We start from the raw sequence: 22,738 nt of genomic DNA on the forward strand, positions 1-22,738 counted from the left end.
CCAATTCCTCTGGCAGGGCTGACTGTAGTTGTGACCAAATACAGTCACCTGACCCTGAATGGGAGGGGGAATTCTGCCACAGACAAATCCATGGATAGACAACTCCAAATGCTGGGGATGGCGTGTAGCGAGCAGAGGCCAGGGCTGAAGTGGCTGTCCTAGGTGGGAAGCGGGTGAAGACAGATTCTCCACAGAGAGGGTGCAGAAGCTCCCCAGCTGGGGCTGATAGAGCAGCCTCTATGCCAGCTTGCCATCTGTTACCCATTGCTTTGCCCTCCTGACCTGGGAGATTCCAACCTTTCCTATCAAATTCAGCACTAGGTTTTCTGCTCCAAGAAGACCTCCCTGAGCCTGCTCAGCCAGTGAGCAAAACTCCCTGCCCTGAGCCCCTGCCTTTTTAGCAGGTACTTCTCTGAGTTAGTGCTTGCTGGACAATGCTTGCATACCTGCCTTTGTAAGAAACCCTTAATCCGAGGCCTCTTTCATAGAAAGCATTTAGTAAGTCCTTGTTGATCACTGGATTGCTTTAAATGCACATTCCTATTCATCTGTCATCCAACAAGTTCTGTTTATGTTCCCAGGGCCAGCCACACAGGAGCTCTCAGTGAGCAGGTAAGAAGCCCTGTATAACCTGAAGAACAAAATATTGGGATGGATAGCAAAGGAGAATTCAGCTCCAGGGAGCTGGTTGTAGAGTCAGAGCTGGGTTCAAATCCCACTTCCACCATTCATGGCTGTGTGACCTTAGGGAATACACTTCACCTCTCTGTGTCATAGTTTCCTCGTCTGTAAAACAGAGATAGTATTACCTACCTCATAGGTTTGCCATGAGAAGTCAATGATGTATGTAGAGGACACACACATACAGTGGCTGTTATTGTCAGTTCAGTACCAGTTGGAGCCACAGCATTGCGTTAGATCTCAGATGTCATTTAAAGGGGCCCATGGAGGAGCACTGAGAAAATTGTCTGGATTATTCAGGGCAGGGCCCAGCTGTTGAGGGCAAGAATTGTTCTTGAGAAATGAATGGGAGTGGGTATTGTCTGCCTAATGCTGCTGTTGGATCACAGGGTTGCATGGCTCTGAGTTCGGGGGAGGCTGGGGGGACTCAGCACAGCGACAGTGGATGGGACAGCTCTGTCGGTGGCACCCACTGCAAGCCTGCCTCTGAAGGCTTACAGTGAAGAGAAGGGCTGGGCTGCAACACTTAACCTCTCTAGAACCTGCAGGATTTTACCCCCTCACAAAATACTTGCATTTCTGTTAAGTTTTACTAAGTGCAAACTTGTCTTTTGAATAGAGGCATGTGTGCATTTCAAGACGTTCCTTGCAGTTGCACCAATTTTTTAGAAGTAATGAGTTTTTTTCCCCCCTTAAAGCATGAGGCTGACATCAGAGAACAGTTTTTGATCCCAGTTTTAAAAACGAACTGAGTGGCTTAGCAATGGTGGGAACCCCAGGCAACTTGTTGGCTCACTTTCCCTCAGTTTCATTGAAAAGAATTTCTACAGTGTGCCCACATCACAGGGCATGATGCACTTTGGATTATTCAAAGTTTAGAAACATTTAGGTGATTATGGTAAATCATTCATGCAAACAGCGATAAATGCAATTTATTCTGTTGTGCAATCTTACAAGGAGAGCAGAAATCGCAGCCCTTTTCTCTAGTTCTCAGTCCTTTTGGCGACATCTAGTGGAAGATCTTTGAAAAACACATTTGCTTCTATGGTGTTCCTCCAAAGGTAAGCCCATCCAATTAAGTCATTTAAACCTTGGTTCCATCTACAAGTCCCTCTGTGTTTCAGTCTCCGAGTTTGAAATTCCAAGGCCAAATGGACTCTCTTTGACTGCTGGTAAGCGCATGCCGTCCGGGACCCTATATCACAGTAGTCAGAAACTCTGCATTTGAATCTGGTTGTCACTTTTCAGCAGTGTGATCACCTCCAGCTAAAAAATGTATCTAATAATAGGACCTGCCCTATAGGGTTATTGCAAGGACCAAACGAAATGATACCCATGAAGGACTCAGCACAGTACCTGACATACAGTAAATATCAGTCTGACCAGCTAACAGTGGCCACAATTTTCCATTACCCTCCATCCACACTGCAGATCCTACCTGCACAAACAATGCTCTTGGGTGGAGGGCCGCATAGTATGGTTTGACTAAGCAGTTTGCTGGTATTAACTATGAAGTGGTATCATTTTAAGATCAGCTTCTTAAAAAGATAATGCAGTCCCCCACCTCCTCCACCGTTCTCTCTCATTTCAAATCAAGAAATAGGAATACATAATCTAGACCCAGCAAAGATCTTGGAAAAGAAACGTAACATAACTCCTTATGTTCAGATAAAATTTTGAAAAATCATCTTTCAGGTTTAAGTTGGAAATCTTTGCCTTTCATGGAAAAGATTGGTTGTGTGATGGTCTAGGACCTTCTGTTTTGAGGAGTTTGTATTAGGCACAGTTTGGGAAGGAAAAATGATCCTTTACATTCGGCCACGATATGAAGTGTACTGCATATTTCTTCCTGGTTAAAGTCTGCTTTAGATGCAGGCTTCTTTCTTTTCTTTCTCTTTTCTTTTTTCCTCTTTCTTTCTTTCAAGAGACGGAAAGAGTCTTCTGTGTATTTTAGGCAAATTTAGGTTAAGGTGTAAGTGCCCTTTGAAGCAAAAAGTGTCCATGTTTTGCTAACATATATTTTAGCTACTCTGGCTTGGCTGAGGTCTTCCTAGATAATCAACATCCCTCAACAGCCTTGGCGGTGAGAAGGCACGTGAAAGCTGCCAGCACATCCCAGGAGCCTTGGCTGTGGCGGCTTCTCCTTGGAAAGCTCCACGCACCCTTCTGCCAGGGATCCTGTCCTGCAGGGATGACAGACCCAGCAGCCTCGGCAGAGGGAATGAGGCTCCAGCAGCTTCATCAGCAAGTGGCCAGGCCCAGCCCTAAGTCACAGACTGTCAGAAGGGGACAATGGTAGGAGACAGCTGGGCTCAGGGTCTGGAGCCTGCCACACGCCACCTGCACGGCTTTGGATACACTCCCTCCTTCATCTGTGGAACGGGGAATGGGGATAACACCCTGGCCCAAGGGTCACACAGAACCAAAAGGTGAGACTTTATAAAAATTCTCTCTACAAACCACTGGGGCCAGCAGATGGCCCACACCCACCCAGGTTGCAGTGAACACTGTGGAGCATCCAAGGAGTTGTGGGAGCAGGGTGGGGGTTGAGGGGGATGGACTGCCCTGCCCCCACATCCTGTGACTGCAGAAGCCGACTTAAGACCTGTGACTCACGGGCACAATAACTGAAACACACCTCACAACAACGGTTTAACATTTTACTAAATCAACTCACACAAATTCCAAATTGCAAATATAATTAAGGACAACAGATTCTGCTTTGCCTTATTAAATCTTTCATTTGCAAATCCATCAATAAGACAAAAAGTAACCAAAAATTAGGTCTGTTGCAAAGTCATGATTCTTCTGAGGGGGGAAACAAAAAGAACATTAGAGTAAAAAGAACGCCACTGGATGTACGATAAAGCACCACAACACACGCTTACAAACGGGGCTTCCTGGCTTCGGTGACAGGTAAAAGACGCTGTTCTCCCCACTGCTGTGCGTCAATCAGGGTTTCATTAAAATAAAACTATAAAATCTCCTAGGTTACACTAAGTCAGACACGGTCTGGAACACAGTGCTTAACAACAGTAATGCCAACTATCAGTGCTAACATAAAAACATTTTAGAAGGTCAAAAACAATTAAACTGGAAACCAAAGCCTTATTTTCCCTAGATGAGCAAAACTGAAAATGAAAGGGGTCCCACCTCCCAGTAGGAGTGAAGGGGATTTTTTTTTTTCTTTTAAACTGAAGGTGGGGTACATGGTGCAGCTGGTTCTGTCGTTGCTCAGCCTAGTTGGCGTCCAGCTTGGCCATTTCCTGCACATAGATGCCTATACTCTCGCTGTCAAAAAGCACGAAGTACACCGTTTTGATGGAAGAGGACATTGTGGACACGAAGTAACTGGAGATGGCCTTCAGAATCAGCTGAGCTGCTGTCTGCTTTGGAAAACCGTTCCTGGAGAAGAGAAGATAAGCACTCAGCAACTGGGATGCCACGGGGGCTGCAGGACCTGCCCCACCTTACAGTCCACCTCCCTCTGTGCTGCAGCTTGCCTTGTGTTGGGTCGGTGTCTGTTGAGCCCCGTGTCTGCTTGTACACCAGTGTGGGAAAGCCCAGTGCCCAGAAGATGGGATGGGGGACAGACAACTGGGCAGAGAGCTGGCACCTGCAGAAGGATGTGCTATGTGCTTTTAGAGAAGGCAGTAGCCAGCAAACAGAATAGTGTTTTGTGGTGTGCATTAAGCCCCCGAAGTACAGTGTAAGCTCCTGATTTTCTTTTTCCATGAGACCTTTGACTAGCACAGTGCCTGAGCCATAGCCCAGGCTCTTGATGTCAGCCCCAGGGGATGGCTGCAGGTTCTCTGGGAAGGCACTGACCTCTATCCACCCACACAGAAGAGTTACCCCTTCACACCAGGGGCCACCACCCAGGAATCCACCCTCTAACACACACCAGCGGTACCACCCCAGAGGCCAGAACGCAGGGAGCTGTGGGCTCTTCAACTCAGGGCTATCATCCAAGTTTCCAAGCCAAATGTGTTTGAATCCACACACATTTCCACTTCAAATAAATGTCGTGGCAATTTTTGGAGGTAGGTGCTCTGGACTTAAAAATGTGAAATCAGGACTGGCAAGACTGGCCCTCACTGCTCTGTGGTGTGCCTGAGGCTGCTCCTGGTCAGCATGGCATGTGGGTAGCCCAGGGGACCCCGGAGGAGATGGGCAGTTTGCCTGGTCTAGTAAAAACCTGGGTTTAGAGCCAGTGGCCCTGGATTCACATCGCTTACTGGTCCCATTTTACAGTTAAGGATACTGAGGGTGAGTCTGGGGCCAGCTCTCTGTTCATTGGCAGATCTACAGTCACAGATCCGCCTGAGCCTGTGGGCGTGTTGGTGTCCAAAGCGCTGGGCCAACCCGCCTATTTCAGCTGGAGCTCTCCCTCACATGAGGCACCTGCTGCCAGGTGGAGGGGTTTCCAGAGGTGTAAGGTGGGTATCTACTGTAGTACTGCTAGCTTCACTCACTGCATGCCTGTGCACTCTGAACCTCCTGGCTTGGCCCTGGAACATCTCAGCGATCCACTGTTGACAGTGCACAGTGCATTTCACAGCCACAGGGGAAACCCTCTTGTGACTTGCTTTTGACCACACACAGCTTCACCCGGCTGGTGGAGACTTAGGAGCTTCTGGATGCCTCAGGAGTGGAGTTCACTCTTAGAGGACAAGAGATGTGCCCCCAGCCTATGTGAAGGAGCCTGCGGGCAATTAGTGGGGGGCAACCCAGGGTTCCTTCACACACAGGCGGCAGCTCCTCAGCCACAGAGCACACCCACAGAGCAGCCAGTGCATACAACTCTTCCCATGAGAGGGGTCACAGCTCCAGAGCCGCTCTGGCCACGAGAGTGGTGTTAGACCTGCGCAGCTTCCTCCCGGGAGACCCCGGTGATTCTAGACTAATAGGTGGGCCAGGATGGAGGGTGGCATGTATAGTGAAAGAAAAGGGCTCTGCTGAGAGCGGACAGGTCATTCCTCTGGCACCAGTGCTGTTTGCAGATCTGAAATCTTGGCCCACACCAGGCAGAGCTGCCCTGACTATATTCACAAGAGTCAAGGAGCACAGAGGACAGGTTATCTGGAATGAGCCACGTTGAGAATTGCTTGAGGAGATAAAAACTCAATCTTCCATTTTTGGGGGGCATCTTTCCAGCAGCTCAGGCTGCTTCTAACTGTGGGCTGGGCTCCTCGGTCCTGTTGCAGCCTGTACTTGGGCCAAGGGGCCAAGGGCTTCTGGAGCAGGCAGAGCCCAGTCTGTGGATGTGACCTGGATCAACGGGGGCTGCAGGGTGCTGACAGGAGCTGTGAGAAGTTGCATTTTGCATGTGAATCCCAAGACCATGCTCTGCCAGCTCCAAGGTCCCTACAGTGAGGTGCCCTCTTGCCTGTCTCAGCCTCACACGTGCACAGGGAGCTGGGCTGGGCTGAGGGCCTGTGGAGCTACTGCAAACAGCAGTTGTCAGGTGGCCTGATGGTCTGCCTAGCTGAGCTAGCCCTGGGGCAGGGCTTCTGTAGCTGCAGCCGGGCTGCATGCCCAGGCAGCTGTCTCCAACGGTTAGCTACATCCCACACAAGCTGGGTGAGATGTGGTATGATGCAGACACAGTGTAGCCTGGCCCATGCCCATGCCATGCCATGCTGACTGGGAGGTCCCAAGGGGTCTCCCTGGAACACACCAAAAGTGTGACAGTCACTCCTGCCTGTGACCAGTGCTTTCTGACACAGACCCCTCCTGAGGCTTTCCTTGCCTCTGCCTTGGACCCTTACAAAAGAGTATGTGACTTTCAGTGAGGAAATATTCTTTTCTATTCCTCTACATCAATAGTTCTCAAGCTTTAGCCTGCATCAGAATTCTGGAGAGCTTGTCAAAACACAACAGTTTGATTCAGCAGGTCTAGCAGCTTTTGAGAACTGCTGTTCTACAAATAGCCAGCATGGACTTTATAATCCAAGCTGGCAGGGTGGACCCAGATGTTGAGGATCTGCAAGTGGGGGAGAGAGGTCAGTATCAAATGTTTTAGACTTGCAGTGCCCACACCTGCCTACTGTCCCGTTAACAGAGAGCAGACGGTTCCACCGGAATGTCCCTGGCCTTGCAAGCATTTCAAGGTTGTTGGTGGGTGAACATGAATCTGGATTTGTTTCCAGGACAACCCTTTGTTGACAAATCCATCCCTCTGTCCTAGGAAGCTACAGCCTAAGGAAGAAACCCTGCTATGGGACTGTGGCTGCTCTGGACTGCGCAGGCTGCCAGGAAGGAATGGCGGAGGTAACGGCTTTCCTAATGTTTTCTGGTGGGCCTCAAAATGTCTTGCTGCCAGTTAGAATGCTTCTAGCAAAATGGAATGTGTAGGTGGATGCCCTGCAAGAGCACTCCACACACAGCCCTGCAGCCTCCAGACAGAGGCAGCGGTGGCACATGCAGCAGCTGAGGCAGGTCAGACCCAGGTCTGCCTCTGAGGCATGGGTGGCCTGACAGCCCTACTCCCTCCAGGGTAGAGAAGCAGAGTGGTTAAGAGCTCAGGATTTCCCGGAGTCACACAGGATTTGAGTTGTGGTCCCACTTCGGTGCCTTGTTTCCCCATCCTGTGAAATGGAATCAGAGTCTGGGACAAGAAAATGCAAAGCACCGGGGCATGGCACAGACAGTCTTCAGTTAAGAGGAGCTGTCTATAAAGTAGGTGGCTTTGAAGGGTCTTTTAAAAGGCTCATGCAGTAGAAAACTGCCCCCTCCACCCTCGTCCCTGGGATAGCTGTGACTGGGTAACTGCTGTTGTCGTTGCAGTTACACAGTGCTAACAATGTTGGCCTCAGACCCCAGAGAGCTGCTGGCCGTGACTGTGGGCATGCAGCAGCAGGGGCTACACAGAGGCTCCCCAGCGCAGTACTGACTGCTTTCAGGAGCAGTCATGCCCACTGGTGTTGCATCTTTGGCTTCTCAGCTGGGTTCACTTGCTACTTGCATAACCACGGCCCCTCTGAATAGCCATTCCTGCCTGGCCTGGCCTCTGTGCCAGCCACTCTGTCCTACAGCTGTGCTGCCTATCTTTCAGATCAGATGTTGCAGAGCAAGAGGGACTAAGGGCTTCCACTCTAGAGTCAGAATTGGGTTTGAATCCCAGCTGCTTTGGGCCAGGGTGTTAACCTCTCTAAGCATTAATTTCCTCCACTAGAAATTAGGTGTTTCAGGGGTCTGTGCAGTGATGACAATGGTGGTGATGATGAGGCTGCCAGTACTGCGGCCACCATCAGCCCCACCTGGGAGATGCGTGCACTGTTTGTTGTTTCCACTCTCTCTTCAGCCCCTGACCTGGCCTGTGGGTTGTGTTTATGGCATGTTCCTTAAGTTCCTCTGGAGTCAAGAGTTTCCTACACCATAGGGCTAGGACCTTAAGCAGACTAAAGAGACATCTGAGCTTTCCCTAAATTCACTCCAGTTGTGTCTGTAATGCCCTTTGCCTTTCCCAAGAGTCCTGGACCTCAGTTTCCCAGGGCCAGTGCAAGATGCCCTCTTGGGTCAGCCTCGTCAGTAATGGCTGGGGGGTGTACGCTTTGGATGCTTGTCCCACGGTCCTGTCTGGACATGCAGGGACTCTAGGTGCACCAAGGACCACATCCCAGCTCTTCTCAGCCCTCTCCTTGAGTGGGACTTCACTAAGCATCCCTGCTCTCAGTGAGCTCACCTTCCAGGGCTGGGGCCAGGCAGGTATGCAGCAAATCCAGGCTAGGAGCTCATTAGGGACCTCAGAGAGTCACAGCAGGAGAGGCTGTATCCTGGGAGTCCAGGGAGATTTTTCTTCCTGGGAGTCCAGGGAGATTTTTCTGGAGCAGACAGATTGCGAGCTTGCCCTTGACGGCTGGGGAGGAGTAGAGGTGGATTCTGGTATTCTTTGTCTGTCACTTAGGGTATAGACATTCTTCTGCTAAGATTAGGTCCCCCTCGCACTGTGCTGTGGGCTGCTCTTAGGCCTTTACCATTTTTTAGTAATTGCCAGGTTGAAGTTGCCCCAGCCACAGGCCACTTTGATCCAAGTCATCAGGATCCTGAGCCGAGAGCAATGGTATACAGGAGGGAGAACATTCAGAAGCGATGGTGATGGGGCCACCACTCCCCTGAGCTGTGCCCCCTGCAGCTAGAGAGGGGATGGGGCAGCCCCAAAGTGGCCTCCCACTCCAGGCCCCCAGGCTTTGGGTAAATGAAAAACTCTCCCGCATTCAAAGGTCTCTTGAGTTTCTGTCCTTTTATCTCACCTCTGAGGCCAATGCTTAGGAGGGGAAAGAGGCTGATGGCTATACTTGGGCAGGTCAGGGAGTTCCCAGGTAGTGTTTTATGCACAGAGAGTACGCAGGCAGGGGGCAGTCCTCTGGTGGGCTGGTGGGATGAGGAGGTGGGACCTGGGGTTTGGCTGACCAATGGAGATGGGAGGCAGGGGTTCCATGAGCCTAACAGCTCTGAAGCGAAGGGCTTCTGATCAAATTCTCACTCTACCAAGTACAAGTTGAGTGACCTCAGATGAGTTACTTAACCCCTCTATGCTTCAGTTTCTTTGCCCTTGAAAGGAATAATGCTGTTCACCTTGTAGGGTTGCTGTGAGATAATGCAGATAAAGGGTTTAGCACCGCGCCTGGGGCTCAACACATACCCATAAATAGTAGCTTGAAAAAAATAAACCAGCTTTTCCTTTTAAGCTTATAAATCTAAGGAAAGTTTAATCAAAGCCCCAAACTAGTATTCCCTATGTACTACCCCTCTGGAGAGAGGTCACCCCTAATGTGAAACAGAGCTGAGGGAGTGGGGGTATCCATAAATAACGTGACCAGAATGGCTGAGGACAGGATGTCCAGATGCCAGGGCCTCACAGGCTGGAGGGAGCCATCACACAGGTGTGGTTATGGTCATCTTCCATCCATGTAGGCTGTGCCACTGGGCCTCAGCTAAGAGAGTGATCCTTTACCAATGGCTCTTTCCCAACATGCTTACCTTTATACTGTTTTAATTCCAACATTACTTCCGTGCCAGAGACACTGGATGCAACAAACAAGCTGTTTTATTTCCCCTCCTAAAACCCACTGTGATTTACTGGCCGGCTCTGGTGTAATCCCATTTTTTTTTACTCATGAAAGAGAGGACAGCTGTTTACACAGCTCTATGGGGTGAGGTCTGCCTGGCAGATGTGGCCTGGGTAGCTGTACACATGTGCTGCCTTCGGCATTTCCCCCTCTTCAAGCTTTCAATTGATTATTTTTATTCCTTTTTACTCCATGAAAAATGTAAATAAGTTTGTAATAACAGATGCTCTTTTATGAGAATTACTTTTATGCTTCAATTAAAAATTTCCCAATACCCATATGAAAGGGTGTGAAATTATTACCTCCAATAAAGTTTCCTATTGCCTCCCTCTGCGGAAGCACCTTTCATCAGAGCAGATCAAAGTGCATTGAAAGCACTAATTAACTGAGCCTCAGAACCATTTGTGAGGATGGGCAGTCCCTATAGCCTCACTTGCTGATAAGGCAGACCAGGGCAGAGAGGCTGATTCATTTAACCAAAGGTCACACAGGATAGGAGAGCTGAGGGGCCTCACTCACAGAACCCCAGGACCAGACAGCCCAGAGATGCGAGGCCAGGGAAGGGAGAGGCAAGCCTGCCCATAGCTCAACAACTGGTGAGGGGTTGCTGGGGAAATGCTCATTCTGCTGTTTTGCCCTTGACTGGGAGAAGTGGGGGTGGCGGCGGGTGGCGGGCAGTGATACAGGCTCCAGAGAAGGTTCAGGTGCAACCGGAGATCTTTCCCCAGAGCCTGGTACTGGTGGGTCCTGCCAGTCACACATGGCCTTGGCCATAGAAAGCCCTGGGGAATGGTGGCAGTGCCCATCTGCCTGTGGACAAGGCCTTTTACTAGGCACAATGTCAAGTGACAGGAAGCCCAGTCTGTACTAGTTCTGCCACCAGTACTTGAGGTGTGGGACCTCAGTGATGGCAGCATGCAGGAGGCAAAATCACGAGGCCTGCCTAAGCGGAAAATGGCAAAATCTACTCTCTATCCTCTAGAAAGTTTGGAAGGAAAGTGCTTTGCAGAGAGCAGCTGTCAGTTCAGGACATGGTTCTGAGGACTGTTGCTCAGGCTCGCCCAGAAGGGACAGCCTGCAGTGTCATAGGCAGTTGGTGCTGCACAGCCCTGCCTTCCTTGGGTGCTGGGAGGGGCTGATGGGCAGAGACCCCAGAAGGCTCACAAGCTGGGATGGGAAGCCCCAGGAGCAGTGGCAGGTACTCTGTCCAAAGCAAGCCACCTGCCAGTACAGAACCCCAGGTTATGGCTCCTCTTGGGCGCAAGTTGTTAACAGCTACAGCCTCTAAAGGCCAGTTTCTCTTTGCTTCAGTGCCCAATGCAGACCTCGAGCCTTCCAGAGGCCTTGGACTCTTGGACTTAGACCCTTGGTAGGGAGGACCCTAGCAATGGGCAGTGGGACACAATCTCAGAGGTGGCTCTGCCCTGACAGGTCCTCATGTCTGCATCATGGGACACACTTCTGAAAGCACTCTGCCTTCTAAGAGCTCCTTTAATTTCTAGAGCAACCCTGAGATACTGCATGGGGGGATTATTATGCCAACTTCTCAGAATGGGGGTTAATTTACATGTCATCACTCACCGGGTTAGTGGCCAAGCCAGGATACAACTCCAGGCCTGACCCCTAAGCCAGAGTGCAGTGCTGCTCCAACAGGCAGGAACCTGATAGGTTATTTGCTGACATGTGTGGGGTGTACAACCAGGTAGGTATTGTGGGGGTTGCCCTGAGCCCTACCTGCATCATCAGCTGTCGAAAAACTAGACTTCTCCTGTGGTGGTCCTCCAGGTATGTGTGTGTCTTAGGGGCAACTGTGTTGGTCATGAAGACCTTGGTGAGTCTACCTGGAGATTTTCTGGGACAGGAAGTGGAGTAGGGCCCAGCCCTGTTTCAATCTCACATAATTCCCCATTCCGTTCCACCAGGTCCCATTACCTCATTAGCAGGCCAGCAGGGTTACCCTAGGGCAGTAAGACAGTGAGTCAGGTAGAGATGCAGGTTCTCAGGAGGTGAAATATGCTTGTGAGTAGAAAGGAAAGGGGCAGAGGGCTTTATCCAAAGAATACTGTGGTTTCAAAGAATACTGTGGTTTGGGGGACAGACCATAACACAGCTATAGCCTTATTCTGAGACACCCAAGCTGTTCATTTGTATCCCTGTATTCATACCTCCAGATCTTCTCCACCCAAGTCACTGTGCCCCTCAAAACTTACTCTCTGAGGTACCATTTCTGTGGTCCCAGTACACACTGGGGTCCCCTTCTGTGATGACATTTGCTATCAAAACTGAAGTTTTATATCATCCTTGGGATTTGGGTCTCTCTAATTGTTCATCACCATCATTTAATGTCTGCATTCTTCCCTGTGTTGTGCTTCTGGTCTCCTTGGTTAAGGCAGCCTCCGTGGGCCTTGCACAGAGTGAGAGCACCACAATTATGGGCCATGTGTGCGCAGAGAGACACACCCATGACCGATACGTAACAAGCATGTGCCCCTACCTGCCGCTGCCGATGGATGGAAATGCAATGGATTTCAGCTTCTTATCATCAGCCAGGGCCAAGCAGTTTTTCACTGTCTTTTCCAGAAGTTCTTCACACTTGTCTGCACCCCAAACTGGACTATTACAGTGGATCACAAACTTGGCAGGCAGGCCATGGCCTGCGCTGACAGCAGCTAGTGGTGCGGGGATGAAACAGAAAAAGTGAGCTCTGGTTCACTGCAAAGCACAAGATGCCAAACACAGACCCACTCCCCTGCCACGGTATATCTTCCTGGGCCCTCCAATGGCCTGTGTCTGAGGAGTTCCACAGCTGTCTGCTGCGTTGTGATTCCAACGTGAGCTGGAGCCAAGCCACACCCTTGGAAAGTTGGCATTATGATGTGTCACCACCAGGAATTTTGACCAAGTTCGTAATAAGCCTCTCTCCACTCTCAGAAAGCATACACGGTTCTCCCAGAGGCAGAGCCTTATCCATCAAAACTCAACTGAACGCAAACTCAACTCAACGTGTCAGAACATTTGCAGCCTCAAAATAATTGTTTTGGGTTTCCAACCCTTCTTCTTCAAGTCGACTGGTGTGCTAATTATCGACTTGCACACCAATATGATGTATTTGTCTCTACTATGATGTATTCTCTAAATCTCCCAAACCCAATTCAGGACAAAGCTACTAGGAAAGCAACTTCTTTAAATGATCTGCTAAGCAACCTGACCAGCATCTCCACTCTGCCATTGTCTTCTCCCTGCTGAGGATGGCCTCACTGTGTGAATAACGGATCCTGTTTATTTGTGGCAGAATTAGATTAGTTTTTAAGGAACTGTGTTTTTCTTTTCCTAGAAGAGGGGCCCCTTTCTAGCTATACATCTCCACCAAAGACTTGCCTTTCCCTTGCCAGATTTGACACAGGCCTGGGGTCTGCCACAAACTGCAAAGTACCATGTCTCCCAGAGCATGTTCCAGAACCCCTGTCCACAGATGCTCTGCAAAGAAGGTTTCCAGGGCACTGGGTTTAGCTGCATGCTACGCTTCTATACAAGAGCACACTAGAGTCTCCACACCACTGCTAAAGTAAAACATCCAAACTTTTTGTATTTGGTTGGCTATTTCTGAAACTTTTTTTTTTTTTAAGGAATATCTGTCCAAGGGGTATGGTTTGTTATGGTCGTGTCATAGATACTGGAGAAGGAGCGATTTGTGGGTAGTGTCTCATGGTACAGTAGAAACAGCTCAGTCACAGGGTGTGAATTTCACAGGGTGTGAATTTGAGTCCTGGCTCTGCTTTGTGACTGGGCTTGAGAACTCTGGGCTGACCTATAAAAACCTGACATTGGGGGTTGAATTAAACCAGTGGGTTTGTCCCCATGAGAAGTCAGTCATGGCTAAACTATGCATAGAAAACGACTGGAAAGAAACATTAACAGTGACTATCTTTGCACAGTAGAACAGGAGTATGTTTTATTCACCTCTTTATACTTTCAAAAATATTTTAAAGCAGTTTCTAAAATAGCCCTTAAAATCAAGAACAAAAGTGTTATATCTTGAACCATGCTATACCTAATGGGTTTGCATCTGCTGTGGCTGAGGTTTCCCCAGCAGAGTTTGGTACATGGCAGCACCAGGCTGCCTACCCAGGCCTTGTGCCAAGGGCTACCAGCAGGACTCAAGCTGGAACCCCGATGGGAAAGGACCCACAGGCTGGTCAAACAGGTGTTTTAAAGGGCCTGGGGAAAGGCCAGCTGCCCCTGGCTAGGTAGTTAAAACTGTGTATGCCTTCCCTTGTACAATGTGGGACTTTGGTGGAACTGCCTGGGAGAACTTTATAATTAGTACCCTGTATGTCATGCCCCTTGCAGGTAAAACAGAAGTGGCAGAGCAGAGGTCAAAGGCACAGATCAGCAAAGGGAATCCTACTGGATCCTGAGACTAGCTTGGAAGGGGTGTCATTTGTCACTGGGAATAGAGGGGCAAGGCCTGGTGGACCCTCCGAGAGAGCTTAAGATTCATTTTTAAAACAGAGGATTTAAAAGACACAATAGGCATTGGAATCGGGTAGTAAGAAGAGAAAAACAGAGCCCCAAGTGAGGAAGTGGGTGATCTGTCCTCACACAGTTGGTGGGGGAGCTGGGCCTCCCCACTGACTGGACTCTCAGGTCCTTAGGAGGTGCTCTGTCCTGCACACCCCAAATGACCACCTAAATTCAGGCCTGAAGCAGTAAGAAGTACCCTGCCTCCAGGTCTTAGCAATAATTCTCCCCACATCAGATGCCAAGTCGTTTTCTTCCCCTTATACCAGGGAAGGTGTAATTGGCAAATGAGAAATGTGTATTTATATGTTTCCTCTTACACACACAGATGGCTGAAGATTTTTAATTTGTATCTCTCACCAGCAGTTTTGCAGATGGCTCAGTATCACTCACTCTCAGCTCTTAGATGTACCAAACCCAGCTCCTATAATTTCTTAAAATTTGTGATCTAGACATCAAACATATAGGAGCTATTTTAAGTAATAAAAAAAAATGCAAAGGTGATTTTCCCAGACAACCTGCATGTGATGAAACTCTAAGATGTAAAGCTACAGGCTGTCCTTGGCCTCCATCTTGAAGATGCGGCTGTGCTGCCACACACCTCTGAATTCTAAGCCCTCTCACAAAATGGCTTTCCTAATACTGCATGTGCCACAACCAGATAAGCACGGTGGCTTTCCCACCTCACCTCCAGCTACTTCCAAGGGCCCGTTCTTTTTCCGGAGTTCCAGGACAGCTTCCACAAACTCCTTGCCACCTTTCTTCTCCAGCGTGTTTCCTAGACAAGGACAGGGTGGGGTCAGGTTGCCATTCTGTGTCTCCGGCACACACAGACACTTAGCATGTCAGGTGATTACATACTTCAAATGATCTATTAAATTTCCATCAGGCTGCAAAACAGGAACTAAGCCTTGGCTAAGTTAAAAAAGTAAAATTGAGAAGGGCTTTGTCATCACCAGTTACTACCCTCAAATTGCTGCTTCATCTGGCTGTCTCTGCTGCCCCTTATTTGGGTCTGACTCAGGGTGATCATGGATGTGCCAGAGATGTGAAAGAACAGGACATGCTTGTTTTTTGCAAACATGCTTGTCCTGGATGCTTTTCATTGGCATGAGATACTAGCTGGTACTGGTTTCCAAGACTAATGCCTGCCTTAGGTTTTCTTCTCTGTCTCTGGGGAGAACCCCCAAGTAAGGAGGTTTCAGCAGCATACAATGCTCCCATCAATAAGCCAGCTCTCCTCCTGGCAGCAGGCCTAGAAGGAAGTGTTCATACCTGGCCACCTTTGGGCCAGCATTATTACCATGCTTAGTTCCTGTTTTGCAGCTTTGGTGTCATATGCAAATACAAAATAAAAATGGCCTCAGACGGTATTTTCTTAATTACACTAATGATTCAGAATTGTTTTCAGTAAAGAAGGGCAACATCAGAAGCAGAGCTTAAAGATTAATCTGTATTCTATAAAAAGCTTGGAAAGGAGGATGTCTAACTGCTCAGGACCAGATTTTTCACAAAAGCCAATGGAGATTGGGAGCAATGTGTTTTCTTCAATTAGGGCACTTGCTAAGTAATCAGTTCCTGCTGTGAAAACCAAGTTCCCAAACAAGATCACCAACACCTATGAGAACTCTGGGTTGATGCTCATGTGGGATAGCAAGTGGCAATCAAAGTTAGCAACAAGATCAGCCTTTCAAGTTTGGCCAGAATGGGGTCTGAGTCTTCCTTAAGCTCTGATTCCTCAGTTTTGCACATTTTAAAGTACTTTTCCTCACAAGAGGACAAAATACTCCCCTTAAGATTCACATCTGTCTTGGAAAATTCCAGGTGCACCTGGCACAATTCTGGTATGGGACGGTCAAGGTGCATCGGAATGCACCAGCCCAAATTCTCTTTGGAGTCACCCTGCGATGACTAGGGTTAATTATCTTAGTGAAACTTGCCTCCTTTGAATGTTTGTTCTGCAGGGGTGAACTAACCCCGGGAGGTGTCTGGGAAGAAGAGTAAATAGCTTGGGCTTTGTCCCAAATAAGAACCAGGGCTAATGGCTAGGACTGGGCCTGTACCCACCCGCTGTAGGAAACCTGGGGTGTGCAGATGAACATGACCAGCAGCCATAGCCCAGGGGAGCTCTCAGCTGTGTCCAAGAGAGGGTGGTACAAACTTAGCATCCTTGAGGTGGGATTTTGTGTTACCCTTCATGATCTCAGACTGCCCTCCTGCCTCTACCTGTCCTGGAAAGCAGCACAGGCTTTAAATGGCAGAGTGAGAATGTCACACCTGTTGCTGCTGCATGTTTCTAGTAAAGTCAGCATCAGAGGTGGCAGCTGAATGGGGCATGCACTGGAGGAAGCAGGCCGGGGGCTTAGAGCCCAACTCCACCACTACAAAATGGATGGAACCCAGGCGAGTGAGACTCCAATACAGGTTCACCTAAACTATCCCTGCAGCTGAGAAAAAGGAATCTGGAGCCGGAACCAGCTGGATTCCACACACTGCTGCCCCTGGGGCCCAGTCTAGCCTTCTGTCTTAAACCCATTCTCCAGCTTGAGGCAGGGCAACAAAAATGCTGGAGGCTGGACTAGTTAGCGTTCTCAGTCTTTATCAGATTAACTCTTTGGTGAGAACTGAGAAATTTGAAAGGTAAAATAATGTTTTTACTTTATCATGATTACCAACTCCTTTCTAAAATATTTAAGAAAATGGGCTGATTTATAATTAAAGGTGTTTTATCTTAGGAAGAGTGTTTAAAATTTTTACTTATAAATATTGCTTTAAGTAAAAGTGAAATTTCCAAGTTAAAATACACTTAAATGCATTTCCCAAACTTAAAAACTGAACCCTAGATTGCAGGCAATCAACCCAGTCAGGACTTGACTCCTACACACACATATGTATGCACATGTTCATGTAGACACACGTGTACTTTTTAACAAGAAACAGGCCCATTTTCAACCATATTGTCAACACTCTTATTGTAAGACTCTTGCTTTTTAGGCTTAACTTCAGGGTTAATCATAAAGCAATTGGCTTATTTGCCCCCAAGCATAAACATGTGTTACTCCCATGAAAACAAGGACATTATTTCATGCTTAGAAAGCAGGCATAAGTATCAGTGTTCAAAACAGCCTAAGCGAAAATTTAGGCTTGGACAAATGTCAGGCTAGGCCTGTGGTCTATTTCACTGTTAGAAAGAACTTTTGATGGGTAAAAGTTAATCACTGGGGCTAAGCATTCCTGCACTCGGATTCCTTCTTCCAGCAGTCTCAGGACTTCACACCAAATATGAGAAATGGAGTGATTACTAGCTTCCTCTTTTCTCCTCTCACACATCAAAGTGGGAGCTGGAACCAATTGAGGCCATGTAGGAATCTGGTTTATCATTGGGATTGTAAAAGATATCTGGGGTCAATACTGGTTTGGACTGGTCCGCTGGGCAGAAAAGCCCTGAAGGGCTTTGGAAGACTGGGTTCTGACCTGGCAGTCTTTCTGCCTTGGCCAGTTGGGGTGTCTGAACCTGCTGAGGATTTCTGCAGGTGTTACAGTGTCGGTGAGTGATGTGTGCCAGGGTCCTGGGCCCAGATTGCTCCTGTGGCTTGGAAGCTAATAATTCCCCACCCTGTGCCTATCAATGAGTTGTAGGTGAACATGTCAGAGGAAAAGCATTAGCACCATCCTTATTCCAAAGAGACCCATTCCAGTCACAATTCAGGAAGGACTGGGCTCTTCTGGGTGGCACAGCTGGGTCTGCCTGTTACTTCCCCAAGGCTTCAGCCCTATCTCAAAGCTGCAACTCTGCCTCCTGGCATGGCTAATCCTGCTGGGCACGGCCTTCCTCAGGCTGCAGCAGGCAGGCCAACTTTCTCCTCTCCCTGGACCTGGGTAAGATACTTTTGCCTGGAAAGTTTCATAATTCCCATTTCACCAAATGTCCTGAATGGCAGGATGAACCCAGGCCTTAGTCACTCCCAGCTATGACAAAGACAAGCCCTTAGCTGTTCATTTATTTTTCTCTAAATAAGTACTTCCCTTCTATCAAATTTTCATTTGGTTTAAAAAGGAAGCATCTTTCCCTTAAGCTGCCTGACTTTGGAGCTCTTTAACTCCTCCAAAGTCTTGTGAAAGGGGAGTTTAACTGCTTACAGCCCGATTTCATTTTGGCCTGGCAGACTTGGCAAATTCTGACTTTCCATCCAGTTTGTCTTTCCATCCATGTCCAAAATCCAAAGTGCCCAGGAGAGTGATTAGTCCAAATTGCAGTGGCTGGGGAAGACTGAACAGTAGTCTTTGCTAGTGATGCCAAGCAGAGCCAGGCAGCCAGAGATTGTGAGCTACTGCACATCTAGCATCCAGGACCCTTGTGAAAATCCTGATCTCCTCATCCTTCCAGATGACTTCACTGTCTGCTGACTGGAAATGTAACCATTCTCTTTGGAAGCTGGTATTTGAATCCACACTCAGAGGGCTGCTCTCAGGACCAGTATATTTACTATAAAAATTATATATACACATGAGTGATACCTTACAGCAGGCACCAATCATGAGCCAGGCTTTACAAAACAAGGTGCTTTGCTTACATTTAATGTAATTCCCATCATTACCATTACTTGATAGGGAACCTGAAGCACTGAGGAGTTAAGTGACTTGACCAGGCCCCATGATCAGTAAATGGTGACAGTAGGATTCCAGTTCCTTCCACCTAGCTCTAAAGCTGTGCTTTTTTTCTATCACACATGGGTGCCTCCTCCTCAGGTCCCTCAGTGTGTTCTTAAAGCAGGACACTATTTGATACTCCTGCCAGGAATCTGCAGCCTCAGGATATGGCATCTCAAGTGCCCTGTTTCTTGGCCACCCTCAGCTATTTAGCACACCAGGAATCAACCAACAATGCCTTATCAGCTGCCAAGGGAAAGGAAGGTGCTTTCTGGGTCTAGGATGATGTTTCTCATGAGTGGTCTAAGGATACCATGTCAGATTGAGGTGATTTTCATGTACCTGAAGTCTGAGAACCCTAAGTGTGGGCAAGCATTTGGAAAGGGTCCTCCTTGTGCACCTGAGGCTTTAAGGCCATTTTCAGGAACAAGTGTGCTTCTGACATGGAGACAGATTGGCGGGGGTCAGGGGAGTGGGGGTGGTGACCTGTGCACAGGCATATGTGTCTGTCTGCTCTTCAGAGTGCACGGAGGTGGTCTTGGATGTCACTCGGTCCATGTGCCTGTATTGTTCCTGCAGCTGAAATCATCTGTGAACCCAGTCTCCAACAAAGCTGTGCCTTGTGGGGCAGGTGAAGAAACGATTCTGCTGAACCAGTTTTCAAACCAGAAATGTCCATTTGTGAGCTGCATCAGCCAGGATGCATGACATCCTGGCTGACAGCTAGCTTTATTACTCAGGTTCACAACCCAGGGACAGGAGACAGGGTCAGGACAGCTGGAAGTGTGAAATGAATGCAGCCCTGCATAGCTGTCAAAGGATCAAGCTGTCTGCAGCGGCCGACTGACCATGCACACACACACTCGGCAGCACCCGGCTAGGCATTACCTACTTCACCACCGATGTAGAAGTCAGTGTTTGTCGGGTGAACGACAGCATCACTGTCGATCGAGGCAATGTCAGCCTGTACAACTTGCAACTATAACAGGTAAACAAATGTATATCAACTGTGTTGGACCGAGACCCACGCACAGGCACATTTACTAATGCCCCAATGGCAGGGCTGGCCTACCTGGTCGATTCCAACATATGAGCCCAAGGGGCAATCAGTCCACGCAGTGTGCGCACATGTGGATGGGGGTGAGGACAGGAGGAGGAGGAATATCAAATGTGACATGTTTAAATTAAACATTTGAATGACAAGTCCAAAAAAAGAGAAACACACACATGAGATCATTTCCAAAGGTTAAAAGAAATAAAATGAATGCCCCGTTTCACTTTGCAAAAGCCTATAAAGCTGGCATCCCACTGAGAAGGCTACTAAAACATGGCATCTGTTTAAAAAAAAAAAAAGTGGACCATCAGGCCAACCAAAACAACAAGTTTCTCCATTCTGTCTGCAGCAGTCAACTTGCAGGCTTTGATTTTTATTCTTGTGACATTTACCATTTTGTCTACCTTCAAGGGATTTCTCTTGAAAACCCAGAGAACAGTATTGATATATGTAGAGGACTGCCTTTATTTTTTCCCCTCAACATATGGGCCGATCTCTATCAATATTTTTCCAGGCCCATCTCTTACTCTAGCCTATCTTATTTTTATGGTTTAATTTTTTTTTTTTTTTTTTTTTTTTTTACAGATAGGATCTTGCTGTTGCCTAGGCTGGAGTGCAGTGGCACAATCATAGCTCACTGCAGCTTCGAACTCCTGGGCTCAAGCAATCCTCCTGCCTCAGCCTCCTGAGTAGCTGAGACTACAGGCACGTGTCACCAAGCCCAGCTAAGTTTTTTATTTTTTGTAGTGATGAGGTCTCACTATCTTGCCCAGGTTGGTCTCCAACTCCTGGCCTCACTCAATCCTCCTGCCCCAGCCTCCCAAAACGCTGGAGTTACAGGTGTGAGCCACTGCACCTGGCCTTTGTATTTTAGTATAAAATGTGCTTTGGGTAGAATCCTTGCTTTTTCTAGCTTGTGGCCTTTTTTTTTTTAAGTACCTGTATAAGGCAGTTGGAAAACAAGTTCAAGCTGGACACTCTTGAGTCCAGTCCTCATGTTTTCAGCCCACTGTTGCACCCAGTTCGTGTAGGTCAGGCCTGGGCCCATGGAATGAGTGTATCTCCCAGTAAGGAAGTCTGCTATCTGACAAAAACAGCAGAAGCTGAGAGCTCAGGGATACAAAATAGATTGCAGTTGAGGGTTAGGAAGGAGGCTGCATCTGTGTGCCTATTTCCCCTGGCAAGCCTCTACATCGAAGAGCAGCAGAGCAGCCCTGTCGTGCCATTGAGCTGACAGTGCCACATATGCAAAGATAAAGCCATAGAGGCAGGACACTTGAGGGGCACCTCTCAGTCTGCCCTGAACCATCTGCCATCTTGAACAGGGAGACACCATGGCTCTGGGGCAGTTTTCCTCCATAAGAACTCACTTGGAGATATTGCCCTTCTGTTTAATACCATCCTCTAGCCAAATAATTCATGAAGGTGGCATTCAGTCATATACTGTTTTCAGTTCTAAAAAAAAGTTGAAGTGATGGTAGTAAATTGTGGACTAAAGACAGCTTAATAGCATACTGATGTGGCCTGTCTTCTCTTTCAAGCTTTGTCATTTCTAATTAAGGTTTAAATGGAGAAACTATCATTTTGTAGTTACCTGAGATTTTTCAGTTCTAAAGTAAAAACAAAAAAACAAACAAAAACCAACACGTTTAAAAATCCCTCCCCAAGTAACCAGCAGTCAGTTTGATCATTATGGAAGAGAATTCAGATGGCAATATATTTGCAATTGAGGAGAGAGTAGCCAATCACACTTAATGAAACAGACCGTTTACACTTGGAATGGCCTGGAGTAAGTTGATATTCAGTGTCTACACTCAAATATCAATCTTGGATTTGGAAATTTGGCTTGACCACTGTAAAGTCTGGGAAGATGAAATGCCTAAATTCTGGGTTCCATAACTTTTCATCTGACAGCTGGTGGTGCCGAACCCCGTCCCCAATTACCTAGGTCATCTTTAAGGTCAATGTCAGCATTGGTAGGATTGATTATGGCCTCCACCTCAAAGCCGGCTAAATTACTGATTTCACTGTGAATAAGGTTCAGCTGCAAAGAAAAGCATGAGGTGGGAAATAACAGGAGAGCTGGGAAGTCTCAGAGAAGGAGCCTTGGGATACAGGTAAAGGACAGTGGACACTCCAAGTGCACGAGGCACAAAAGGGAAGCAGGGAGTTGCTGGCTCAAATGAACCCATTTCAAACTTAAGACTCAAATGCTGCTCGGGATGCAGGAGCAAGCAAACTAGGATGAATGTTCAGAGCCCGTGGGTGGCACCTGGGACAAAAGGAAGCACAAGCCACAGTGGACGAGGAGATCAGCTTTCCTTTAAAGGGACTTGTGATCTGGGGGCCAAAGTAAGGCAGCTATCAGGACCTAGAATGAGTACTCATTGCTGAGGGTTGGGGGCTGGTGGATGTGACTGTCCTCATCCTTGAGCGCTAGGCTGGTGCTAACATCCTACCTGGCTTGGGCAAACCCCTAAGGGCTCTGCCATTGTCTTCCAAGTGACTATGGGCCTTTAAGGCTGTCCCCATCACTGTGACTGCTGGCTGGCTTCCCTGCCCTGCTCAGGGTGGCAAGAAGTGAGAATAGTCTCTTGCTTAGTAACATCTAATTTACGTGCCCATTAGTCATGTAATGCTGAAGTTCCATGGTGAAACCCAGGGGAGGAAGGTTCTCCAGCAAGACAATGTGTCTTTTAAATGGTTTTCACCTTGTTGGTCAGGTTGCTCTGAGACTCAATGGGTGGCTTATTGAGCA

General features: G+C 48.1%; 1 protein-coding gene across 5 annotated transcripts in view; it reads right to left on the reverse strand.

Annotated features, from left to right (window-relative positions):
- Nucleotides 1–3,327: 3,327 nt before the first annotated feature.
- LOC100974858 (core histone macro-H2A.1) overlaps nt 3,328–22,738 on the reverse strand; it is a 67,596-nt gene continuing 48,185 nt past the window's right edge. For 2 of the 5 annotated variants that reach the window (XM_034960532.3, XM_034960531.3), the window contains exons 6-9: nt 21,925–22,024; nt 14,965–15,054; nt 12,250–12,424; nt 3,328–4,086 (exon numbers count right to left, since the gene is read on the reverse strand). In XM_034960532.3, the coding sequence (XP_034816423.1) occupies nt 3,921–4,086; nt 12,250–12,424; nt 14,965–15,054; nt 21,925–22,024 (531 nt within the window). In that variant the 3' untranslated portion in view covers nt 3,328–3,920. Of the gene's footprint in view, nt 4,087–8,368; nt 8,543–12,249; nt 12,425–14,964; nt 15,055–19,814; nt 19,906–21,924; nt 22,025–22,738 lie in introns of all 5 variants that reach the window. The other 3 variants (XM_034960534.3, XM_034960533.3, XM_034960535.3) reach the window with 2 other exon arrangements.

This window comes from Pan paniscus, chromosome 4 (assembly GCF_029289425.2).
Source record: "Pan paniscus chromosome 4, NHGRI_mPanPan1-v2.0_pri, whole genome shotgun sequence".
Classification (NCBI taxonomy): Eukaryota; Metazoa; Chordata; class Mammalia; order Primates; family Hominidae; genus Pan; species Pan paniscus.